Here is a 26745-nt window from a genome sequence, read left to right as displayed (position 1 = left end):
GTACCGGTTGTGCCTTTCCATGTTTAGCGCTTCCTTCAGGAGCTCTTTTAGGGCAGGCCTGGTGGTGACAAAATCTCTCAGCATTTGCTTGTCTGTAAAGTATTTTATTTCTCCTTCACTTATGAAGCTTAGTTTGGCAGGATATGAAATTCTGGGTTGAAAATTCTTTTCTTTAAGAATGTTGAATATTGGCCCCCACTCTCTTCTGGCTTGTAGGGTTTCTGCCAAGAGATCCGCTGTTAGTCTGATGGGCTTCCCTTTGATGGTAACTCGACCTTTCTCTCTGGCTGCCCTTAACATTTTTTCCTTCATTTCAACTTTGGTGAATCTGACAATTATGTGTCTTGGAGTTGCTCTTCTCGAGGAGTATCTTTGTGGCGTTCTCTGTATTTCCCGAATCTGAATGTTGGCCTGTCTTGCTAGATTGGGGAAGTTCTCCTGGATAATATCCTGCAGAGTGTTTTCCAACTTGTTTCCATTCTCCCCGTCACTTTCAGGTACACCAATCAGATGTAGATTTGGTCTTTTCACATAGTCCCACATTTCTTGGAGGCTTTGCTCGTTTCTTTTTATTCTTTTTTCTCTAAACTTCCCTTCTCGCTTCATTTCATTCATTTCATCTTCCAGGGCTGATACCCTTTCTTCCATTTGATCGCATCGGCTCCTGAGGCTTCTGCATTCTTCACGTAGTTCTCGAGCCTTGGTTTTCAGCTCCATCAGCTCCTTTAAGCACTTCCCTGTATTGGTTATTCTAGTTATACATTCTTCTAAATTTTTTTCAAAGTTTTCAACTTCTTTGCCTTTGGTTTGAATATCCTCCCGTAGCTCGGAGTAATTTGATTGTCTGAAGCCTTCTTCTCTCAGCTCGTCAAAGTCATTCTCCGTCCAGCTTTGTTCCGTTGCTGGTGAGGAACTGCGTTCCTTTGGAGGAGGAGAGGTGCTCTGCTTTTTAGAGTTTCCAGTTTTTCTGCTCTGTTTTATCCCCATCTTTGTGGTTTTATCTACTTTTGGTCTTTGATGATGGTGATGTACAGATGGGTTTTTGGTGTGGATGTACTTTCTGTTAGTTTTCCTTCTAACAGACAAGACCCTCAGCTGCAGGTCTGTTGGAGTACCTGGCTGGCCGTGTGAGGTGTCAGTCTGCCCCTGCTGGGGAGTGCCTCCCAGTTAGGCTGCTCGGGGGTCAGGGGTCAGGGACCCACTTGAGGAGGCAGTCTGCCCGTTCTCAGATCTCCAGCTGCGTGCTGGGAGAACCACTGCTCTCCTCAAAGCTGTCAGACAGGGACATTTAAGTCTGCAGAGGTTACTGCTGTCTTTTTGTTTGTCTGTGCCCTGCCCCCAGAGGTGGAGCCTACAGAGGCAGGCAGGCCTCCTTGAGCTGTGGTGGGCTCCACCCAGTTCAAGCTTCCAGGCTGCTTTGTTTACCTAAGCGAGCCTGGGCAATGGCGGGCGCCCCTCCCCCAGCCTCGCTGCCGACTTGCTGTTTGATCTCAGACTGCTGTGCTAGCAATCAGCGAGACTCCGTGAGCGTAGGACCCTCTGAGCCAGGTGCGGGCTATACTCTCCTGGGGCACCGTTTCATAAGCCCGTCGGAAAAGCACAGTATTCAGGTGGGAGTGGCCCGATATTCCAGGTGTCGTCTGTCACCCCTGGAAAGGGAACTCCCTGACCCCTTGTGCTTCCCGAGTGAGGCAATGCCTCGCCCCTGCTTCGGCTGGCGCACGGTGCACTCACCCACTGACCTGCACCCACTGTCTGGCACTCCCAAATTTACATTTGAAAATGTAAATTTCTCAAGCCCAATAATTCCGCTTTGGTGAATCTTACCCCAGGAAATGATCTGGACTTCTGGAGGGAATTTAAGGTACCAAGTAGTTCATTTTGCTGTTTTTATAATGATGAAGAATAATAAACAATCAAATGCCCAAAAATAAAGAAATGGACTAGAGAACTGGTGGAACAGGACAGCTATCTCTGTTAACAATGTTGTTGCTCATTTGTTGTTCATCACTAGAAGGTGAGCATCACGAGAGCAGGAACATAGAAGACTGAATGAATGAGTGACTACTTATATACATGCCTGCATGAATGTGTGATTTAGAGAGATATGTAACAATTTGGAGAGAGATATATATATATGTATGTGTGTATATATACATATATACACATGTATACATATATACACACACATATATATACATATATATACACACATATATATACACACACATATATATATAATGCAATATTAGGTAAAAGCAACTGAAAATGCAACATTATACATAGAGACTACAATGATATCAGACCATACAGAGAGCCTAAAAAGATTGAAGAAATAAACAAATGAATTAACTGACACAGAGTAACTTCTAAATAACTGTGATTTTCTTTCTATATTTCTTTGTTTGAATTTTCTATAGCTAACAAATATTGCAATAGGACCTATCTCTTGAGGTTCACATGAAGTTTAAATGCTTAGTACAGTGCTGAAGACAAAATGAGTTTTCATTAAATGTTCAAAAGTTTTGAAAAATACTATAGTATTGTTTTGAATTAAATACTGCCCTTTATCCTCTCTCCCTCCACAACCCCCTACAAAATGAAGTGAAAGAATATAAGCATCTAAACCCACAAAGATAACAAAAAAAAAAAGAACAAGGAAAAAAGGAAACACAAGGAGCAGACAGCAGATGAGGGACTTCAAACGCTGTTAAGTGAAGAATGGGAGATGGAGGCACGCTAACTGACTCGGCCGACAGGAATAAGCAGTGCCCCAGTGCCTACAGAAGGAAGCACCCACACGACCTGCAGCTCCCCAGGCCTTTGGTGAGAAGGAAGCAGGTGCTGCAGAGGGCAGGGGTACAGCAGGGATTGTGTGTGACAGGAGGATAGCCGAAAATCTTGACAATTGTAACAAGATGCTGCTGTTTCTCTTTGGGGCTCTGTGGTGAACCATATTTACATGTCCATAATAACGATTTACTCATTTCAACCCCAAATCTCGATATTAATATATTTTGTGGATAAAGGAGGAAAATTGTAAAAGGGTAGTGATAAAGAGATGGAGAGCTAAGTTTCCATCAAGGCAAGAAGTGAACAGTCACTTCTGAAGCTGACAAATCAAGGAATAGTGGGATTCCATGGGTAACTGGTTCCAGGACCCCTCCCACCCATGGCTACCAAAATTCACAGATGCTCAAGTCTCTTATACAAAATGGTGTGGCATTTGCATATAACTCACACACATTCTCTGTATACTTTAATCATCTCTAGATTACTTAAAATGTCTAATACAATGCCTACACACAGCTTTGTCTGCATGGATTCAATGTAGTACTTGACGCACAGCAAATTCAAGTTTTGCTTTATGGAATTTTTTGGAATTTTATTTTTTGATTATTTTTGATCTATGTGTCATTGAATACATGGCTATGGAACCCACATACAGCAGGCCAACTGTAACTTAGAAACATGGAGGCCAGGATGAGAAAAAAAGTAGTTAAAAGAGTTGAAAGTTGGGGCCACTAGGAGTGGGAGTGGCAGATGAGTACAGATGACATAGGGAACTCATTTGTTTTGCTTTTTTTTGAGACGGAGGCTCTCTTGCTTAGGCTGGAGTGCAGTGTGATCTCAGCTCACTGCAACCTCCGCCTCCTGGGTTCAAGCGATTCTCCTGCCTCAGCCTCCCGAGTAGCTGGGACTACAGGCGCATGCCACCATGCCTGGCTAATTTTTGTATTATTAGTAGAGACAGAGTTTCACCATATTGGTCAGGCTGGTCTCGAACTCCTGACCTCATGATCCACTCACCTCGTCCTCCCAAAGTGCTGAGATTACAGGTGTGAGCCACTGCGCCTGGCCTGTTTTCTTTTTAAACCATAAATCTTTTGGGACTTTTTGATTATTTCAACTGTGTTTGTACATTAACTTGATAAAATTCAAAACCAATTTTGACCAAAATCTGGCTAGGACAGTATTATCTGTTTCGTCTTGGGCAACCTTATCTGTCTCTAAGCCCTACTCCACCATCTGTGACATGGCAATAACAACGCCAATCTTACACTATTTCAGGAAGCTAACATCTATCATGAATGCAAAGTTCTTAGCATACACAGTTTCTATAGAAGGCTCAAAAACTTTATATATAATGTGTTCTCCAAAGTTAGCTATTTTAACTGACTGAGGGAAACTAATAACATATATGAGTAAAAGACATTTTTATACTTTTAGCCACAGCCCTGGTTTTAAATAATTTCCTCCTACATGAGCTATATTCTGTCTCTCCAGCCAGGGCCATAATAGCCATAATGACAGATTTCTAGGGCCCCTTAGACATCATGTCACAGGACAGGAATTAACATCGCTTGGCCTCTTGGCTGAGAAGCATCTGGAGCCCAGGCTGAGCCTCTCATTTCCTGACAAAGGGAAGCAGAAAAGGGGATGGTGCAGTGAGGCCCATGTTGTCCTGACCCTTCCACCTCATCCCCATCTAGAGCATCCAGATGTCTCTACTGCACCCAACCTCTTTGCACTTTCTGCTGCCTCATGCCAAATACAGCATGTTGTGAGGAGGATTAGTGAGATGTGCAGGAGCAAGGGAAGCCTGGGTCCAGGCTATGCTACCGGGCACTTGGGCACCTGGGCTCCTGGACTCAGGACCAGTGTCTCATCATTAGATGTCACAGTGCTGCCCAGTGTGGCCAACAACTGTAAGCTCCAACTCTTTTGCACTAATAAGGAGCTGACTTCTTTCCCTTTTTGGCCATAAATAACACCATTCTTGACATTGCCTCTGGATTGTGTGTGTCTAGTCATTACTCGATACGGCAAAATAATCCTTAAAATGAAAACTGGGGGAACTCGACTTAAGTCTTACTCTGCTTCAATCAGCCACATAATTTCCACAAATCATTTCATTCCCATGAGTCAGTTTTCTCATCTGCAAAGTGGGCATGTTGCTGGCACTCACCCCACTTATACATGTGTTTAATTCATAGGAGCTGGAATTAATGTGAGTGATATGCAAGCTGTCAACTTCTGTACAAAAGCAAGGGGGAAGAGGAGAAAGAAGATGAATGAGGCGGTACTCTCAGCCAAGAGATCAAAAAGACAATGAACTTACCTTTCTCTGTGAGGGAAGGCAGAACAACCGAAGGGCAAAAACTGGGAGCATTATTTTGAGCAACTGAAAAGGAAAAAGCAGTCTTTTAGTTCTTTTCTACCCCCATGGTATCATCGAGTTCAGAAGGCATTAATATAAGTATAAGATGGTGATTGTGAAATTGGACTTGGAAGGCAGACAGACTGTCCCTACCTGTATCAGTCAGGGTGGGCTGGATGATGCTGAGCTAACAAACAATCTCAACATATAAGTGGCTTAGAACAGTTCAGGATCCCTCTCCTTGCACCACCTGCCTACTGCAGAGAGGCTGGGGGCTTTGCTCTATGTTACTGTCTCTCAAGCACCAGGCTGAAAAGGGCACCTTCTTGCCTCAAGTTTCAATAATTGCCATGCAGGGCAAAGCGAATGCAGCAGATTTATTTCAGTCTTGCTCTTAGAGCTTTTGCCTAGAAGTGACACACATCACTTCTTTTCTCGTGACATTGACCAAAGTTAGGAATGAGATCAAGGGTGAGGAGGTGCAGTCCTAACCTGTCCCAGAGAGCAGTGAGCAGAAACGTGTGGGAAACAACACAAATGCTAGCCACTATCACTTACTGACTCTGTGAACTGGGCAAGGCACTTATGCTTTCTGGGCCTCAGTTTTCACAACTGTACAATGAGGATAGTACTACACATCTAGAGAATTATGACAAAATTACAGAAGATAACACAATTTATTACATTTGGCACTGTGCCAGGTATAAGATACCAGCTCAGCAAATGCCAGCTGCTAATAGCAAGCAGCACAGCATGGTGGCAGCCTGGACTTTGAAGGCAGACAGACTGGATATGGACCTCAACAGACCACTTGGAAGCAGCGTAGAGTAAGACAGCCTGGACTTTGAAGGCAGACAGACTGGATATGGACCTCATCAGACCACTTGGAAGCAGCGTAGAGTAACAAGTCCTCTAACTTCCTCTATTTTCAGTTTCAGCATTGATAAAACAAAGATGATGTAAACAGTAAATGAAGAACCATTCATACCCAGTATGTGACACATAAATGCAAATTATCTTCTTCCCCTTTTTCTTCCTTTACTGAATAAATCTAAATCTTCATTACTCTTTTCTCTCCAGTGGCCCAAACTAGGACGGTACATGGGATCTCCTTGCTCACGGGGAGCTGCGGCAATGTAGCAAGGCCAGCAGTCAAAAGTAGGGGCTCCTGGGTCAGCAGTCCCAGGCAAGATTGGTTTGCCACTTTTCTGCTGTGTAACCTTGAGCAAATTACTCAACTTCTCTGTCCTCAGTTTCCTTGTCTATAAAATGGGCATAGTAACAGTGCCTCTCTTAGGGTTGCGAGGTTTAGATGAGCTGATACTGGTGCAGCTTTGATCATATAGTAAACGTTCAATACATCCTGTCTATGATTCACTCTTAATACTGCCCTTTAACAATAATATACCCTTGCCATGTCTCTTGTCCCTGTGTGTCTCCATGAAAAGCCATGGGTCAGAGTCATGCTGTATTCCGGTCCCAAAGTCCTTGCGTGGGTCCCCTCACATCCACCTCCTTCTCTGCCTTCTTCACTTTGGTCAGATATGCCAAGCCCCAGCCTCTTTGGGTTCTAGAGCCTTCAATCCTATTATGTCTTTTCCCGCTTGGCATCATCTGCCTGGAAGCACCTGCTACTATCACTCTAAGGCACCAGATCTCAAACTTTGGCAGACTTCCAAATTACCTGGAAGGCATGGTAACACACACCTTGCTGGGTCCCACCCCAGAGTGTCTGATTCCGCAGGTCTGGGATGGGATCTGAGGTCTACATTTCTAGCAAGTTCCCCAGTGCTGCTGTTGCTACTGATCCACACTGAGCTAAGGCTTCTGTCATCTCACGTTCTGGGAGCTCCTAATATAACTCATAATCGCTCAGAAGTACCCCCATGTTCCTCTACATCCAGCTGGCCAGCTTGATACTTGTCACCCTGTTGTCACTTGTTTAAAATGTCTGTTCTTCCCAGAAGAGACTCTCAGAACCAGGCTCCTGAGAGTGCAATCTTCAGAGAATAATTTGACTATCTATATTGAGGGCATTCAAATGTCCACACCCTTGGATCCAGTAATTCTGAATTACTGGATCTGCTCCTAGAAATTTACTTTGAAATTCAAAGCAAGCTCTGTTTGCAAAGGAAACATTTCCCAATACTGATTGAACACTGGCAACTACATAAATGCTGAACACTATGAGAATGGTGGCGTGAGCTACAGCACATCTACCGGGGGGATTACCATGCATCTCACGTCAGCAGAGCATTTACCACACAGTTCTGCTGCGTTGCTTTACTTTCCTTTCACACCCACCATCAGTGAGAAAAAGTAACAGACATTATCATCCTTTGCGTGAGACCTGCTTTATTGTACAGGACTCAGATGAGCCCTGAGAATCCTCAGCTTCCATATGTAGGTAGCAATTTACGTAGAATCTATTCTTTATCATCATTCACATCCTATGAACAGCTTCTTAACCTTTTACTAAGCATAAAGTCTGCTGCTGGCACTAGGCTACCATTTGGCATGCAGTTATCTCATTGAATTCCCTAATAATCTGATGAGACAGGGCCTACTGTTACCGCACGCAGTGCTGTGCTGGCAAATATGTTACAACTGATGAAGCGGGAGTAAGAGCTATTTTTTACTCACAACATTGCTGATACCACATCTGTCGGGTTTTTTGCCCCCACACCAACCAATTCTTCAACCCTCTGGACCAGTGATTCAATTCAATTCAGACACTAACTACCTGGATTTAAAGTCAGACCCCACAGGTTAAGTCTCAGTCCCAGAAGACTGCCCCCCACTTCAGATACCAATCACAAGCCCTGAGCCTCCTGCACTTCTGACCATATAAATTGGGGGTCTCTGTGACCTCCTCCTTGGGGTCAATAATTTGCTAGAATGGCTCCCAGGACTCGGGGAAACCACTATCTATTAAAGTTTTATTATAAAGGATACAACTCAGAAACAGCCAAAAGGAAGGGGTGCATAGGACAAGAGGGCGGCGGGGGGAGCCTCCACACCCTGTTCAGGTGCTACACCCTCCCAGCACCTCTGTGTGTTCACCAACTCAGAAGCTCTCCAAACCTGGTTGTTGAGGGGACTTAAGGAGGTTCCATCACATATGAGGAATTGAGTAAGTCATTGGCCATTGGTCAATGAACTCAATCTCCAGCTGTTCTCTTCTTCTTGGAGGTAGGGGAGTGGGACTGAGAGTTCCAATCTTCTACTCTTGCCTTGGTCTTTGTGCGAGCTAGCCCTCCTTCTTAAGCTGTCTAGGGGTCTCCAGCCACCAGTCATCTTATTAAAAGACAAAAAGATACTTTTGTCACTCTAGATATCCCAAGGGACTCAAAAGCTCTTGACTTAGATGCCCCTTCCCCAGCCCCCTTGTCCTATGCACCCCTTCCTTTTGGCTGTTTCTGAGTCGTATCCTTTATAATAAAACTTTGATAGATAGTGGTTTCCCTGAGTCCTGGGAGCCACTCTAGCAAATTATTGACCCCAAGGAGGAGGTCATAGAGACCCCCAATTTATATGGTCAGAAGTGCAGGAGGCTCAGGGCTTGTGATTGGTATCTGAAGTGGGGGGCAGTCTTCTGGGACTGAGACTTAACCTGTGGGGTCTGACTTTAAATCCAGGTAGTTAGTGTCTGGATTGAATTGAATCACTGGTCCAGAGGGTTGAAGAATTGGTTGGTGTGGGGGCAAAAACCTGACAGATGTGTTATCAGCAATGTTGTGAGTAAAAAATAGCTCTTACTCCCGCTTCATCAGTTGTAACATATTTGCCAGCACAGCACTGCATGCGGTAACAGTAGGCCCTGTCTTATCAGATTGTTAGGGAATTAAATGAGATACTGCATGCCAAATGCCAGCAGCAGACTTTATGCTTAGTAAAAGGTTAAGAAGTAAATGTTAGTAAAAGGTTAAGAAGCTGTTCATAGGATGTGAATGATGATAAAGAATAGATTCTACAGTAAATTGCTACCTACATGTGGAAGTTTCTATGTGGGTTGCAGAGACACATAATTAGAAGAGCTTGTCATTTCCTTTCCAGATTCTTACATCTAGAATTGCAAGAGGGTCCAGAAACATTTGCTTAGCAGAAGACAGGAACTGTGAGGCTTCAACTCTCTTTTCTAGAAGTCACATTTGACTTTGTAAACAGATCTTGCCCCACTTGCAGACAATGCACAGCTGCAGATAAGATGGGCAGCCCTAGTTCTCTTCAAAGAACAGAGAGTCCCAATGCCCCAGAGGCCCACCCCTTCCAGGAAGCCCTGGGCTCTGGGGTACGTACTGCTTAACCACAGAGCAGCCCCTTATTCCACGCACCACCCCCACCTCCCCTCAGCACTTATACCCTTGTCCTCTGGAGGCTTAGAACAGTTCCTCTCTGGCTCTACTGCCAGGAAGGGGCTGCAAACAGTCTCATTTGCATTCACATTGCTTAGCCTGAGACTTTGCAATTCTATGCTAAGATGCATGGAACTTTCTGCTCACTTCTGAACTCTGCTCATAGCAGAATCAGAAGGCCCATGGCTGCAGGCTCTTTGGACTCTCCTCTTGGTGCTCTGCTGCACTAGGTCTGTGCTTTTCTCTTTCTGAATGCTGGGAGACTCTGCTCCGTCCTTTGATCTGTGACCACAGCCCTGTAAGAAAGTTATGTTGCATTGTCCATGTGTGCAGGTCTCTGCCTCTGAGGCTGTGAGATCTGTAAGGGCAGGGACATGCTACCTCCTCTCTACCTACTGCCTATGGCTAGTCAGTGGCCACTGCTCCTTCACCCCACTTCCCTTTCTCTATATCCAGCTTTCCCCCAGAGTCACTTTTGTATAATCCCTTGCAGAACAGAATTTCCTGTTCCTCTCTCATGCTCTGAAGAAGCACCCCCAACACCCTACCTCTCCCCTGGGATTCCACTACAGTAATATAAGCCACATCATGGTGTAATTCTCTGAGGCTGGGGAGGAGAACAGCACCCTCCTCCCAGAGGGGTGTGAGTTGATACAAGGAATGCCTTTAGAATAGTGTCTGTGACATGGTTTGGAGGTGTGTCCCCTCCAAATCTCATGTTGAAATGTGACCTCCAGTGTTGGAGGTGATCCTGGTGGGAGGCGTTTGGGTCATGGGGATGGATCCATCATGAATGGCTTGGTACTGTCCTCACAGTAATGAGTGAATTCTCGCTCTATGAGTTCACACAAGAAGTAGTGTTTAAAAGAGGCTGGCACCTCCTTTCTTGTTCCCTCTCTCTTTCTCTCACTCTCATCATGTGACAGGTCTGCTTCCCCTGCACCTTGTGCCATGAGTAAAAGCTTCCTGAGGCCTCTCGAGAAGCTGGGCAGACGCTGGTGCCACGCTTGCACAGCCTGCAGAACCATGAGCCAAATCAACCTCTTTTCTTTATAAATTACCCAGTCTTGGATACTCCTTTATAGCAATGCAAAATGGATGCATACAGTCTGACATACAGTAATGCTTAAGAAAGGTTTGTTTTCTTTAACATCTGTCTCCTTAGCCAGACTGTCAACCTTTTGTGGGCAGTGACTTCTACCCTCTGTACTTCCAAGGTGTTTGGCATATAGTAGGAACTCAATAAATCTCAATTCCTAATTGATCCTAGTGGCAATTCCTCAGAAACAGGGGACCTAGTGTGATACGGTTTGGCTCTGTGTCCCCACCCAAATCTCATCTTGTAGCTCCCATGATTCCCATGTGTTGCGGGAGGGACCTGGTGGGAGATGATTGAATCATGGGAGTGGGTCTTTCCCATGCTATTCTCGTGATAGTGAATGGGTCTCACAAGATCTGATGGTTTTAAAAATGGGAGTTTCCCTGCATAATTTCTCTCTTTGCCTGCTGCCATTCATGTAAGATGTGACTTGCTTCTGTCTGCCTTCCGCCACGACTGTGAGGCTTCCTCAGTCATGTGGAACCATAAGTCCAGTTAAACCTCTTTCTTTTGTAAATTATCCAGTCTTTATCAGTATGTCTTTATCAGCAGCATGAAAATGGACTAATACATAGTGTTAATGGGCTCATAGTCATCACTCAGTATAGATGTCACTACACTAAATGACCAAACCATGGACTTGAAGCAAGGCCAAAATCTATTATTGAAAATATTCATCAAATCCTTGGTAAAAAATGTTTATCTCAAGTGCCGGTGCTGACAGAGAGGTGAAGGAGAGGATCCTATCCATCCTGCAAGGCTCAGGCCCAGAGATTCCTGTCTCTAGGCAGACTTTCCTAGTCCCATAGAGGCTACTTCCTACTATTATGTATGCAATTACCTAATACAAAGCTAAGAGTGGGGAAAAAAGTAATGACAATGTCAGCTTCAGTGCTGGGATTTTACATCAGCATACTGGTGTGGTTTTGTTTACTAGAGAAAATAGACTCCAATGTACTAATGTTCAGAACTCAGCTAATAAGTATGCTTTGGCTCAAACTATATCATAAATCAAAAGATGGTTTCTTACTGGTCCACATGGCCCAGCTGTGAGAATACTGTAATTTATTAAACCAGTCTCCTTAAGTAAGGTTACCCTTCTCAACCTAGGTCTTAGGAGGAAATAATCCACAAAGTCTTAAGACTTATCCCACCACCCACTTCTGTTTGATGAAGACAACTTAAGGGAGAAAGAACCCTGTCCTGCTCTGCTGGAGAGTCAAATCACACCATGTCAACACAACCTTGTGACAGCCAGTCCTCCTCCTTCTGTTCTGAAATGAGAACCATGGAGCCACTCACACCAGAATGCCCATAAGCCATGTGCATCCCATGGTGTTTCCTGCTCAGGGGCCATGGATGGAAGAATGAGAGTCTGATGACATTGTAGCACTTTTTCTTTCTCTCCTCAGGCACCCAGACACTGAAATCAGGCAGTGCACAGTGTGAAAGGCCACCCGCTTGGGGAGAGGAGATTGCAGGAGCTGGGCCTTAGGCCAAAAAGAGGGCCCACAGGAACCTTCCAGCAACAGGCTTCCACACCTCCTCTATGGTTTCATTGTTTGTCCACTCCAAAACTCATGTTGAAATTAAATTGCCATTGCAACAGTAATAAGAGGTGAAACCTTTATGAGGCAGAGCCCTCATGGATGGGACTAATGCCATTATAAAATGGCAAGTTTGGTCCCCTTTCTTTTCTTTGCTCTTCTGCCTTTCCCCATGGAAAGAAGGCCTTTGACAGATGCTGGCTCCTTGATATTTGACTCTCCAGTCTCCAGAACTGAGAGCCAATACATTTCTGTTTATTATAAATTACCTCATCTGTGGTATTCTGTTATAGAAGCACAAAATGGACTAAGACACCTCCCAAGCACAATTTCTTTCTCCTATGTTTCCGTGACACTTTACTGATAAGTGTTCTAGTATTTCATTTCTTCTGCTATATTTAATCATATTTCCTCATATCTTTCTCACTAGACTGTGTCTAAGGAAAATGAATATATCTTATTAATCTCACTTTCCACAGTGCCCAGCACAGTATATAACTGAAAACAGACACTCAGTCAAGTTGAAAAACTTATGGTAAGAGAGACCCAGCACAAAAATGTTGTATTTATTTATAATCTTTAACTCCTTCTTAGACTGTGAGTGACTGCAAAACAGAAATCATGGCTTTTTCACCTTCAATCACACAACATAGTGATTTAGGGTCAGAAAGACTTGTGTCCAAATTCTAACTCTGATTTACCTTCTGGTGACCTTGAGTAAGTGACAGCCTCTCTGAGCCTCTACTTCCTCATGATACATGGGTGTGAAAATTAAGTGAGATAGTGCATGCAAAGTGTTTGGAATCAGCCAGGCAAGCCCAATACATAGAGGTTATATTGGTAATGCCAGAGGACCCCCAGGTATGATTAACGCTCAGTCAATGTTGGTTGAATAAGAACCCCTCTGTGAATGTTTAATTCCCTGCTCTAAGTTTCTGGTCAAAACTCCTGAGTCGAGTCCCCAGACTGACCCCACAGAATATATGCTGGAAAAAGTTAATGATCTATGCAGTCAGATGAAAAGAAAAAGAACAGATGGAATGAGTTGGGACAATGAGTACCTTGATTCCTTCCCCTGCCAACTCCTGTCAAGATGTTGTAACACTCTGGTCTGATTCTCATTACTTCTGAACAAATGAATTACTTCTTAAGCTTCTTTTTACCTGATTCTTCCATGAGTAATATGAAGACGGAAAATGACATTTTTAAGACTTTGGTGAGGTAAGGAGGTGAGAGGACAGATGGGGCAAGGGGGAAGTGAGAGGCGAGAGCTCAGTTCTGAAGTCTCCCAAATACCTAGTGCTGGCACTGGGTCTCCTTTGGGGTCAAAGACCTGGGCAGGTATTTTCTCCCTTCCTCTATGAGTTAAAGCAGGGAAACTGTTATATATGGAACATTATTCCTTTAATAGAAACCCACTGAGGATATTTCATTATACAATCCTGATGTTTTTCCTAAAATAATTTCAGACGTTAAAATAAAATAAAAAGCCAATAGAGTCAATTCAGATCAAATCACAGGATGCTGAAGGTGGACACCAGCAGGAAGATTCCATTCAAACTGGTAATAATTAACTCCAGAAACATCTTCCATGAAGTTGAGGCACTCACAGGGAATGGGTAGGCTCATGAGCAAGGGCCGAGGGCCAGATCCTGCCTGGGAGCTGCATCTGGATCTTTCAGGTTGGATATGGCTATGGAACAAGGCACCAAACCACCAACTGCTTTGATTTGTTACTTTATTAGTATTTATTCTTTTTAATGTGTTAGTCAATTTCTTGTTAATCAATTGAGTTGGGGGAAAGTCAGTCAGGAAAGATATCTAGACATTTTCCTATCTAGTCATTTTTGGGATGTGAAAGACCTGCCAGGAGGCAACATCGTAAAGGGAAGGAGAATAAGTTTGGGGTCATCAGGTCTGGGCCTGAAGCCTGCCTCTGTTTCCTACCAGCTGTGTGGTTTGGGTCAAGCAATTCAACTTTCTATGCTGCAGTCTTCTCACCTTAAAATGGAAGAAACAATACCTACTCTGCCGGAGTATTATGAGTATTAAATGGTATAACCCATGTAAATCCATCATGGTCTGAAACAGCAGGGACATGAAGAATGTAATTTCTTCTCTCTTTGCCTACTTTGGACAAAGGGTTATATTGGGTGAAATAAAGAATGTGGCTGCATGCGGTGGCTCACGCCTGTAATCCCAGCACTTTGGGAGGCTGAAGCGGGTGGATCACCTGAGGTCAGGAGTTCGAGACCACCCTGGCTAACATGGTGAAATCCCGTCTCTACTGAAAATGCAAAAATTAGCTGGGCGTGGTGGTGGGGGCCTGTAATCCCAGCTACTTGGGAGGCTGAGGCAGGAGAATCGCTTGAACCCAGGAGGCGGAGGTTGCAGTGAGCCGAGATCGCGCCATTGCACTCCAGCCCGGGTGACAAGAGCAAAACTCCGCCTCAAAAAAAAAAAAAAAAAAAAAAAAAAAGAATGGTCAAAGGTAGGGATCTCGAAGACCCCTTCCAGATTTCCAGATCAGACAGTCCATGGTTCTATTTTCTAGGGCAAGTGCTAAGTAAGAGCCAGAATTCACTGTATATTTACTCTGAAACTAACAAGGAAGCCACTAGTGGGAGAAGTTGGAAATACTAAACCTCTGCTCAGCCTCTCTCTAATTTGACTCCTCCTAATTGAACACAGGGTGTTCCATCTTTTTGGATCTGGGACATCTTTGTGAATTTGCTTCTGGGACACAGGATGAAGATGTCTAGTTTCCATGTGGCTGCCCACTATTCCCCAAATCTATCCATACCATAAACACCTGTGATGTAAGTGGTGCCAGAATCACAGTGAGTCTCATTCGCTATTTTCACCAATGGAAAAACTGAGGAAGTGGTGTGACTTTCCGAAAGACAAACCCATAGTAAGTAGATGGCAGAGTCGGAACAAACCTAATGTCTCCTTATCTGAGTCCAGGAGCTCTTATGCCACACTGTAAATGCCATTCATTCCTTCATCAATTTCATATTGAGCTCCTAAAACGTGCCAGATAGATATAATCAGAATCATACTTTAAGGACCCATATTGGGTCAATGCTGCCTTGGCCCTGAAGTCCTAACTCTATATGCATTGTCAAATACACATTGGTTGTCCCTGTTTTCCTCCATGGGACTACCATGTGCTACATTGTCTTGATTGTCAAGGTAAGAAAACCAAGGGAATGTGCCAGAGTCTATATCTATTGATTTTGCCTGTCCAGCAACAGTGCCTTCACTATTGTTTGAGGAACACCCCCTACCCTAGTGCATACCATCTTGTTAGGACTGTCAAGCTGCCCCACTCTCCCTCTGGCAATGTGTTGACTAAGCCCAGGTGGGACCAAACTCTCCCCCTTGAATTTAAAGGTTGAATGTAACCACTAAACCCTGTGGAGCAGATTAACGATGATCATGGCACACTGAAGAAGTTGCCTATTTGTTCTTGTTACATACATCCATGGAAATGGTCCATTTCCATCTTTACTGAGACCTAGTTGCTCATCCTTCCTTTGAGTCAATGAGCAAACTTCCAATAAGTTTCTTGTCTGCTTAAGTTAAACAGAATCCATTTCTGTTGCTTGAACCCAATGAATCTTGATTAATCTACTCACCAATCCAAGAACATTGTCCTAATGCATGGCTGGGAAATAGTTAACTAAAGATGCCCATATAGCTGTCATGGGAAGGGTACTTACTGGGCTTCTGGTACCATCCGAAGGGATAGGTGTGGACTTCAATGTCAGGAGAGCCACAGTCCAAAATGCGCCAGGCTCCTCCATTCTCCTCACTGCACATCTGAATTCCCAAGCTGCTCAGAGTGAGACATGTCACCTCTCCTCCTGGGGTTAAAAAAAAAAAAAAAAAACACGATCAGGTAACTGAGTACAATGGAAGAGTCTAATGAATGAGAAAAATTCTGCAAGTGCATTGTTCAGCAGACATTTGGGATAGACCACTATATTTCAGATACTATCTCAGCCACTGCTGAAAAACCTGGTACCTGAACTCAAGGAGCCTCTGATCTAAGAGCAAAGGGATAGAGGTGGCTAATACTTATCAAGCACCTATCACGTGCCCAGGGCTGTGCTAGGTCTCTGTTGGTATCACTTCACTTGGTCCTCACATAACCTTATGAGGAAGGTAGCTTTGGTAGCCCTATATACAGATGAGGAGGAAATGGAAGCTCAGGGAGATTAAGTGACTTTTCCAGAATCACTCACTAGTAAGGGAATCAACCAAACATTAAATACATGTCATACAAATGGATCCAAAGTTCGCCAAGCTGGTTGGCCCAAGTATTCGTTGAAAGATGAACAAAAGATATCTAAGCCAAGAGTACAAGAAAGGAAGTTTGGCCAGGTAGAACTGCATATGTAAAGTGATGATCACTGGACTAGGAGCCATGTCTCAGCTACACATTAGCCAGGTGCCCTCTCCAAGCCCCCATTTCCTTGTCTGTGAACGAGGATAGGAGATGCTGAGGATTTGTAAAATCATAGATGTGAATGTGTTTTCTAAACTGCAGAGTGCTGTGCGCAAGGGAGAGGAAGTTGTTACTATTATTACCTTTTAACTGGGAAACATTTAGAAATCCAAAGCCAGTGCAGCATGGGTCCGCATCACACTGTCGTTCACATTCAAAGAACCTGGCATAGGAAGAGAAAAAGCAGGCCTGAAGGTTTTCACTGGTGACCCACGACCTACTGGGTGGGCTGATGGTAGTCATTCTTGCTTTGGGGAACCAGCTTTTTTTTTTACCCCCTACTTAAACTGGGGGTGCTTTGGTCAATATGCATGAGTGGATTCTTAGCTTTGAGGTTCTTTCTGAAAACAAAATTCTACTCCTCTCAGGAATACTGTCCTGCCATTAATCATTTATTCACCCATTCATTCATCACGCATATATTCTGTGCCTATTATGTGCCAGGCTCCAACCAAGCTAACCTAGGATCCAGAATGTACTCTTTCAATCCTTTCAGGTAAGCAGAAGGTCGCAGCTTTGGACTCTGGGAAAATAAAGAAATAACAGGGAAGGCATTTCTAGAACGAGGAGAGTCCATGGGCTTACAGTCAGGGTGACCCAGCCAGGGGCCTGTTTAAGCAGCCAGAGCCGAGCCTGTGCTCCCCTTCACTTCCCCTCTTACTCACTGTACAACGTGGATAATCATGCTCTACCAATGCACTTCTGTTTACTGGGTCAGCCCATCCAGCCAGGCTCTCTCAAGACTGACCTTCTTATCCACTCAATAACTAAGCCCCACCCTCAGCTTCTACGGCTATTCATGGCAGGAGGGACTTAATGGCTCCAAACCAATGTTTCTGGGGTCAATTCCAAGTTTACCCTGCCCCGACCACTCTGCTCCAGTCTGACCACTCATTCTTGACTCCTGAGAGCTTTCTCAAACACTTAGCCCCTTCTTGGTGAGGGGATCCTGCCTCGTATTGCCATTCTCCTTCCCTGAACCCAAGCCACATCCCAGCGGTGATGCTTTTACCTGCTGGGCAGCATCTCCAATGTTGGCAGCTTCCGTGCCCTGATGCCTGCAAGTCACCTCTCTGCTTTTCCATCTCCTAGTTCTCCACTAACCCATCCACTTACCACTTCCTTTTCCTATCTCGGAAGCTCATTTCTAAGATCCAGTCTGGACCATGGATTTTCCCAGCCAACTACATTTCCCTGAGTCCAGACGCACAATCTACTCCCCTAGTTCCCATCCCAGCTCCACGGTCAGGCTGATCCCTGGTTCCAACCCTCCTTTTCATCCACTGCTCCCATCAGCACAGTGGTGTCCAGCTGAATCTCAAGACAGGCTAGCCTGCCTCATCTTTTTACCCCCATTTTCAAAAGTAGATCTTAAGCACCAGCAACGTGATTCAGTGTCATAACTCAAGAGCACTTCATAGATCAATGGTTCATGAATGGATGACCCTTGAATTTTTAAGTATAAAAGAATCACTGGGGAAGCTTCCTTAAAGGTCAGATTCTTGAACTCCATCCCAGGAAGTGCTGATTCAGCAGGTTTGAAATAGGACCCAAGGATGCAGTTTATAAATAGGACCCAAGAATGCAGATCTGTGGATCTCACCCATTAGAATTCACATTCAGCTCTCCAGGTGATTCTAATGGGTCAGATCCACAGACAATACTAGGAGAGACATCATCTTCAATTAAAACAACTAAATAATGACTAAGCAAATAAATCAATCATAAAATAAATTTAAAAAATAAATAAAAAATAAAAATTATTTATATGTATATGAGTCTGTTAAAATTTCCACTTGCTCTCTAGATTCTGAGCACTGCAATGTGAGGTTTTGAGAATCAAATTTAGTACCATACTTGATAATTTATATTAAATAATGCTCGGTGGCTCTTTCATCATCCAGCGAGTAGTTCAAGGCTAAATGTTGTGCTTACTATCAGTAATTTACCTTAGCTGAGGTTTTCAGATATGGTTACCTCCTTATTATCTTTTACCCCCTTAGCTTCGGATTTTATAGTTTTTGTGCTTTTTTTTTGTTTTTTGTTTTTTGGTTTTTTGTTTTTTTTTTTTTGACAGAGTCTTGCTCTGTTGCTAGGCTGGAGTGCAGTGGCGCAATCTCAGCTCACTGCAACCTCCACCTCCCGAGTTCAAGTGATTCTTCTGCCTCAGCCTCCTGAGTAACTGGGACTACTAGCATGTGCTGCCACCATGCCCAGCTAATTTTTGTATTTTCAGTAGAGACGGGGCTTCACCATGTTGGTCAGGATGGTCTCGATCTCTTGACCTCGTGATCCGCCCGGCTCGGCCTCCCAAAGTGCTGGGTATGCTTCTGTTTTTAGCTGTGATTGTGTCATCTTCTTTGAGGAAGTATTATTAATAATAAACATTAGGGGTGAGACACAAGTAGCTTACCCATTAGAAATAGATTTTTCCGACATGGGCACTTTATTTCTAATGGATATCCCCAACAGTTTTTGGAATGGCAGGCGAGTGTAAAAGTTCTTCACTTTATCTTCCAGTATAACTACATAGAGGAAGAAAGAAAATACATTACTTGGAGATTTGCTGTAGTCATGAAAATATGAGGACAAATGAGTAAAACATAGACTGAAAGTTTCCAGTTAAAGATGACATATTAAATTCATATTAACCCTCATTTCCTATCTCAAATCTCACTAAAATGATGGTAAGTCCACAGGGACAAAGATTTTTTTTAAAAAGTGGAGACACAGCAACAAAATGTTAGAAGCTAGAAAGCATATGGAGGAATAAAAATAGGCCTAACAGACCAAGAAAACTACTCAACTTTTCTGTGGGAAGAACCAAGAAGCAATGCCATCTGCCCTCTGGAATCCCACAAGGTTTAAGTATGGTAGCCCTGGGGGTGAAGATGGCCCAAACAGAAGTACTGGCTGGAATCTCTTTAAGAAGCTATTTGGCCTCTAGATGCTCTCCTCTCCGCAGCTGACAACAGCCCTCTCCCCACCATGGAAGAAGATAGAAGGTTCATTCTCTCAAGACGACAGAAGAGAGGATCTCTTGGGTGCGTCAGGTACAATCCATGGCACGATCACTTCACAGAAAGTAGGAGATTCTTTCAAGTCAGCCTGCATAATGAATATTGAGGTGTCCCCCCCACATTTTCCAAATTTATTTGGTGCCCAAACCACCAGAAGCCAGGTTCATGCCCCAAGGCCAGGTGTTGAGAAACTCCTCTGAAGGAGGAACCTAAAAATACTGGCATGAGGAATTCCCCAAAGGGCAACCCAACAGGATTATCCCTCAAAGAAACCTAGAGTCAACAAGTTCCCACCACACATTTGGGGGCTGCCCAGTCAGCTTGTGGACCCCTTTGACATTGGAGTGGAAAAATAAGGGTCACGGGACATCTGAGAAAGACCTCCAACAAAGAAGATAGAACAGTAAATGAAAGGTGAAAACATCTGGAGAAAACAGACTGTATGGGGTTAAAAAAATCTCCAAAAATATGGCATCATTAATGGCCTGGGAGAGAAAATCACCTTCTATCTTGTTAAAGTCAATGTTGCTGACATTCTTTGTGATATACAGCCAAATGGGATTCTGATGCATGTATTAAAGGTGGCTGTCTTAGGAGAGGATTATTTTCTACTGTCAATTTGATGCAGTTCTAAATGGCTTCACACCTCTACAAGGAACATGAATAACTTTACTTTTAAAAGAAGAATAAATTAGTTTTAAGTGTGAATAAACATTTTGGGTTTTATTTTTTTAAAGCCTACTTCTGCATTGAAATACTGCCCCCACATAACCCTTTTTCATATTTTTTGTTTAAACTGAAACAATTACGCAGTAGTTTATTGATCCTAACTGTGAAAGTTTGGATCCATGTTCCCATCTTCTTGAAACCAATAAAAGTATAAAGAAAACGTTTTTTAAATAAGAAACTAATGTGGATCTTTCTAAAACCACAGAGCCAGCAGAACATTGGAAATACAGTTTATGCAGATCTCTCCAAGTGCTCACCTTTCTTCCGGAACAGGGCCTTTGGCATCTGAGGCAGGATCAGTCTGCAGCCCTGGGCATTGGACTCCATGATGTCATCACACACCTGTGCCTCTGGGTAGAGGGTGCAGGTGAAGTACAAGGATGCACTCTCTGTTATCTCTGCGAGCTGACAGAAAGAGTGCTCCTGCACACAACCTACAGGCAAAAGAGTAGTGTGATTTTAGTTTTTGTGGGGTCTACATGGAAGAATAATCTCTACAGGATTCTCTGGGTGGGGAAATGCCTGGTAGAGATCCCTCCTAGTTAGGGCAGAGGTCTGAGACTGTCATGATCACCCAGTCTGGAAGGCCCATGCAAAAATGCTAGGGTTCTGCTAGCTGGGGAGGGGGCAGTGTGCTTCTGAATAAAGGCAGAGTTGAAGGCATAAGGGGCAAACCTCAAACTCAGCAATACAAGAGGCAAAAGAGTAACATTGCATTGGATCTACCCATGGCCATCTCAGAGGGAGTCAGGATCTGCAGACCAGAGGTCACGGGACTGTAAAAACTGTGAACTTTGTGAATGGTCTCCCTGTACCTGTGCCCAAGTCAGCCTGTGCCCCTAGTATATACAAGCTCCCCAAGGGCAAGGAACATGGTTGATTTGATTCATTTTGGGTGTTCTCTTTCATCTCCAAAATCAAACACAAAGCTTTGAACATAATGCATACTTAATAAATGCCAAATTGATGGATGGATAGATGGATGGATGGATGGATGGATGGATGGATGGATGGATGGATGGATGGATGGATGGATGGATGGGATGGATAAATGGATACATGGATGGATGGATGGATGGATGGATGGATGGATGATCAAATGGATGGATGGATGGGACGGAAGGATGGATGGATGAATGGGATGGATGGATGGATGGGATGGAAGGATGGATAGGATGGATAAATGGGTAGACGGATGGATGAATGGGATGGATGGGTGGATGGATGGATGGATGGATGGGTGAATGGACAGATAGATGGAGAGACTGGTGGAAGAAGATAGGTTATGGAAGCAGAGTAGAGATTAACTACACTGTAACCTTCTTGAAGATAGGGGTTATGTGCTATCTTTCTTTTATATCATCTACAGTGATCCATGAGTTATGACACAAAATTTGGCCTTATCTGTGTCTCAGGAGTTGCCAAACTTGGCCTGTGATGTCTGACTACAGTGTCTGGAAGAAGAAGGACGAGGCCTAAGGATACTTACGAGAAAGGCACCACAGGTTTGCCTGCTGGGCTGAAAACAGGTGCTTGAAAAGCCAGTGCTTCTGGCTGGGTAGTGATTGATTTCCATTGACAATGACCTGGTTGAGGTCCACAGGGGAGAAAAGTTCTGTTGTCAAACCTGAAAAAGAAGCAGGGAGTCAACTTCCCGCATCTTTAACTCTAGTGAATATGAGAAAAACACAAGAAAGAAACACACACACACACACACACACACACACACAGAGAGAGAGAGAGAGAGGGAGGGAGGGAGAGAGAGAGAGTGTCAGAGATAGAGACAGAGACATTTTTATGCTGTGTGAAACCAGAGCAGGATTGAAGTTAGTAGAGCTGGGAGTCGGGTCAGACAGGAATAGTTCAGAAGGCCCCAGGAAGTCCTAAAAATTATGGGATGGCAAAATCTTAGAATCTGGGTTTAGATAAAGCCTTGGAAGTTATCTGGTCCACATTTTCACCTAATGCAGAAGTTTTCCCCTGGAGACTTCTGTCTAATGCCTCTATAGCTCCACATGACATCATTGTGCTGACCACAACAGCCCATTCCATCATTAGGAAGTTGTATAGTCAAGTCCTCTTTTCGTAACTTTGAACCACTGATCCTCTTTATGTCTTCTGAAGCCACATGGAAGTCCAGCCTCTCTCCCAAATGGTAGTCTTCATCTATAAGTTCAGCTTTCAGCTCCACTTAACCCAAACTTCAAAGTTTTAGCTCAACCATTCCCTGACTCTGTCTTCAGAGATTCACATGCCATGATCCCAGCTCTTCCTGGAGGCCCCACTGCCTACGAAAATAAGTCCAGCTTCTTTTCTTAATCTGGTCTCTACTTGCATTTTGAGCCTCAACTCGGATTGTCTTGATTTGCACTTCAGCAACACAACAGCCCTGCTAACTCTAGCTCATCACCACACTGTTTGCAGTCCCCATGCAATTGCCCATGCTCTTCCCTCCGTTGGCTCAAGCTCCATTACACCTTCCTCCCCCACCCAGCTAGTGCAGCTTGTGCTTCGAGGATCAGCTTTGATCCCTCCTGCTCTGATGTCCTGTGACTCTATAAAGAGGTTCTATAGGGCCAAGGGCCCCAACACCCAGGCCCAGTGGGGATAGCTCTGTAACCTTGGAGGGCTCTGTCTTCCAGGGGGATGTACAATGGTGGCAAGATGCAGATCAGGGAGATGAGCTGGAGAATGTTTGCAATGTCCATTCATTCAGGGCTCTGTATAAGGTGTACTATATCCCATATACACCTCCACTTTGCTGTGGACTTGGGCACTGCACTTTCCTTGTAGTGCTTGTCAGCAGCCATTTTCCACACTTCATAAAGCAGGCTCAAGGAGACTGAGCTTCTTCACTAGAAAGAACCACTGGACAGGGTAAAGGCTTTATGAGTACTTGGCAAGGTCAGAAGTTTAGTGCTGGCAGAGACCCCAGAGACCATGTCGCTGTCCCAGCCTGCATCTCATGTGATTGTATGATGGCCAGTTCCCAAGCCTGTTTCCTCACTGAACCATGCCTGGCACAAGAGGACAGAGACCTCAGAGATCATATTGCCTCCCCAGCCTTCATCTCACATGATTGTATAATGGCCAGTCCCCATGTGGGTCTCCCCATTGAACCATGCCTGGCACAAAGTAGGAGCTCAGGGAGATGACAGATTCCCCCTCAAGACATCAGAAAGAGAAGAGAAAAAAGGCAGCAGGACTGAAGGCACACCTGGTCTCAGAGCCTTGGCACAGGTGTTCCCCTTACCTGGAACACCTTTTCTCAGGCGTACCTGGAAGCGTCTGGCAGATCCTTCTGGCCTCCCCCGAGAAAGCTTTCGTGCCCCTGCAGGCTGCTAGCATTCCTTCTCCTGCATTCTCACTGCACCTGACACCTGTCCACATTGCACCCCTTGCCACATTGTCATGCAGTGGCTGGCACATGGAATTCTCACTAGTGTGTGAATGTCCAAGGCCACAGCCACATGTGCTCAAAAATGTCTGGTTGGATGAAAGAATGAATACTGTAGCCACTTCATCTTATACCTGGTTTACATGCTGTATTAGATAAAGCCATTTCCTATTTCTCTTAAAACTACGTGCCCTCCTTAAAAGCAATGAGACCAATCACTCTCTTTGGCTTCCTGGGTTTGTCTTAAACATTCAGACTGATGGGAGTAACCTGATACACAAAGGGGAAGATTCCTCATGTCCTCTGAATCAGACAGGCCATTCTCATGGACCCTGAGAAGCACCATCCGAGTAAACAAGCCCACGTGGAGATGCCACTGGGCCTGGACTCAATGTGATTTTTTCTCCAGGCACTTTATCTCCTTGAGCCCAGGAATGCAATCAACTGAGAAAGGGAAAACTGAGCTGAGCCTTGCCTATTCACCCTGACTCCCCGCAAGGTCTCCAGTGGGGGCCAAGCTCCCCTTCTAGGGGAGAGGGAAGAAAGCAGGGGGCGGGGGGAGCATCTTGTGTGAATCATGTGAGAGTTTTGTAGATGCTGCCCTAAAGTAGTGTGTGATGATGGATTTGACAGAACCTTCTCAAGTGCCACTAACTCCCACACATTTACATTATCACAAGCTGTGTGGCTGCCCCTCAAAGGCACTGCCGAGGTTGAGGATTACAAACACAATGCCTGATCAAGCAGGGGAGGGCAGGGTGCTGGGCATTTTTTAGGCATGTGTTAAGCACCAGGCACTGTGCCAAGTGGTTGCTATCTAATGGGATAAGAGGTAGACAAGATTCTTTTACACATGAATCCAGGGATCTTAGCAGGGAAGCAAATTACCCATGGCCGTGCACTAAGGCATGTAGTCAGTGGCAGAAACATGGTTCAAGCTCTAGTATCTGCTCTGTAATGTGATGTTTTTTTCCCGTGTACCATGCTGCCTTCCTATGCCAGCAGTCTGATCTGGCTCTCCCTCTTCTTATTCCCTTCTCCTTCCTTCTTTCCTTCTGCTCCTACTCCTATTCCTACAGTGCATCCATGCATGCAAACACACACACACACACACACACTGCAGACCACATGCAGATGTCTTGTCTCCTGGTCCTTGCTGAGCCCATATTGAGCAGCTGATCTCCCTCTCTCTCTGAGTTTTAGCTCCACCTCAGTAATAATAATCACAGACTCTGGAGGTAGAGAAGTCCAGACAGTACATACGTACTGTTCCTATTCATGTTTGGAATCACAGCTTTCACTGTATGCCATGACATGCAAAAGATTCTCATAGACATGTCATTTATTAAACAATTTCAGAATATTTACACTTTGTTTATACTCTTCAGGGTGGACATAAGTGAAGCCCATTGGCCACAGTCGGGTGAACCTTGCTCTTTGTTTCTTTTTTCAGGTTTTGTTGTTATGGTTGTCTTCATTTCCAGTAACACTGATGAATTTGCAATGATTTTGCCTTACTTTCTGTGCCAATTGCCCATCTGAGGAGCTTCCCATATTTATGAGTTGGATAATTGGGTTAAAAGATTAAAGCTGGATACAGAATAGAGTGATGTCAATACGTCCATTCATTGATATTCATTGATTAAACTCTTGGTGCACCCATTTAGTCTCTGCATTCAGACACCTAAGTGTGTGAGAAGGTTTTGGGGTTGGTACCTGTTTCTGTTGGAGATGCTGGCCTTGGCACTGTGTCTTTTCTACATCCCATAGACTCAGGCCGAGACCCCATGTCAGAATCTAGGACGAAAAAAAAGAGTTGTTGCAATGCTGGGGAGAAGGGGTAGTACTCCACTGGTCAACAAAATGGTAGTAGTAATGTGAGAAAAATCAGGCCCTAAAGCCAGGTGCCTTAGATAAGAGCTGCAACAGATGCCCTGACATAGATCTGCACTCTTTTTTATATGGAACATCATCCAACCTCTCAATGATAGAACACTCATTATCTGTGATATTGAAATTATTAACATATGCAAAGCCCTTTCGAGTTAACAAAATATGCTCGTAAACATTGCTGTTTATAACACCCTATGTAGGTAGGGAACAAGATTTCCATTTTACTCTTGAGAAAACTGAGACTTAAAGAGGCAAAATAATTTATCCCAGACCACTCAAGTGGCCAGTAAATGAATTAGAAATTTTAAAAATTTAACTAAATGTTCAAGTCAGGAACAGGTCTTCCATGAAAGCGAGTGAGCCTGTGGTGGTGCAGGTATCAGGCAGGCCTTAAGGTACTTCCCTGTAGTGCGGCAAATGTCCTGGAGAAATGTAAGTCCCTCATTTTTCATCAGCTAACACTTTATCAGAAATTTCTGATAACTAGGAAGTGCTGGACTTGGGACCTCCTACCAGTGTCTGGTTTCAACCCCAGGACCTCCCAGGCATCCCATGGGCATTTCATGTACCCTCTCCAAGTCTCATTTTCCTTGCCTGGAAAATGAATAAAATATCACCCCCTCTTTAGGCCTACATTATAGGTATAATTAAATGAGAAAAGAAGTACATAATTTCATTTTATCTCTTTAAAATGAAAATGATGGTAAACACCTTCCTTTTCATTTTCTCCTCCCCCTCCTTTTCTCCTCTTTCTCCTCCTCTTCTTCTGTCTTCCTTTTTCTCTTCATCACCAACACCCCCACCAACATTACTCAGCAGGTATTATATGCACAGCACTGTTTTGTGCATTGACGTATTATTGCTCAGGCAGTTCTGTGGCGAGTGGCATCTGTATCGCATGTTACCCATGGGGAATCTAGGCATGAGGGGCTGGTCCATGGGCTCCCAGGCACATGAGTGGGGATTGATAGGAAAAGGATTCACATCCCATCATTCCAAGTCTGTGCCTTCCTGCTCTTTCAGTTTATCAG

At 44.3% G+C, this 26745-nt stretch overlaps 1 protein-coding gene across 1 annotated transcript in view; it reads right to left on the bottom strand.

Annotated features, from left to right (window-relative positions):
- TG (thyroglobulin) overlaps positions 1–26745 on the bottom strand; it is a 279014-nt gene that overhangs the window by 152914 nt on the left and 99355 nt on the right. The window contains exons 29-35 of the mRNA XM_054499133.2: positions 25538–25618; positions 21914–22051; positions 20682–20858; positions 19089–19200; positions 16759–16838; positions 15888–16031; positions 5123–5185 (exon numbers count right to left, since the gene is read on the bottom strand). Coding sequence (XP_054355108.2) covers positions 5123–5185; positions 15888–16031; positions 16759–16838; positions 19089–19200; positions 20682–20858; positions 21914–22051; positions 25538–25618 — 795 coding nt within the window. The remainder of the gene's footprint in view (positions 1–5122; positions 5186–15887; positions 16032–16758; positions 16839–19088; positions 19201–20681; positions 20859–21913; positions 22052–25537; positions 25619–26745) is intronic.

Source organism: Pongo pygmaeus, chromosome 7 (genome assembly GCF_028885625.2).
Source record: "Pongo pygmaeus isolate AG05252 chromosome 7, NHGRI_mPonPyg2-v2.0_pri, whole genome shotgun sequence".
In the NCBI taxonomy this organism is placed as follows: Eukaryota; Metazoa; Chordata; class Mammalia; order Primates; family Hominidae; genus Pongo; species Pongo pygmaeus.
Note: the sequence above shows the minus strand (reverse complement) of the source record. Positions and strands in the feature narration are given on the sequence as shown.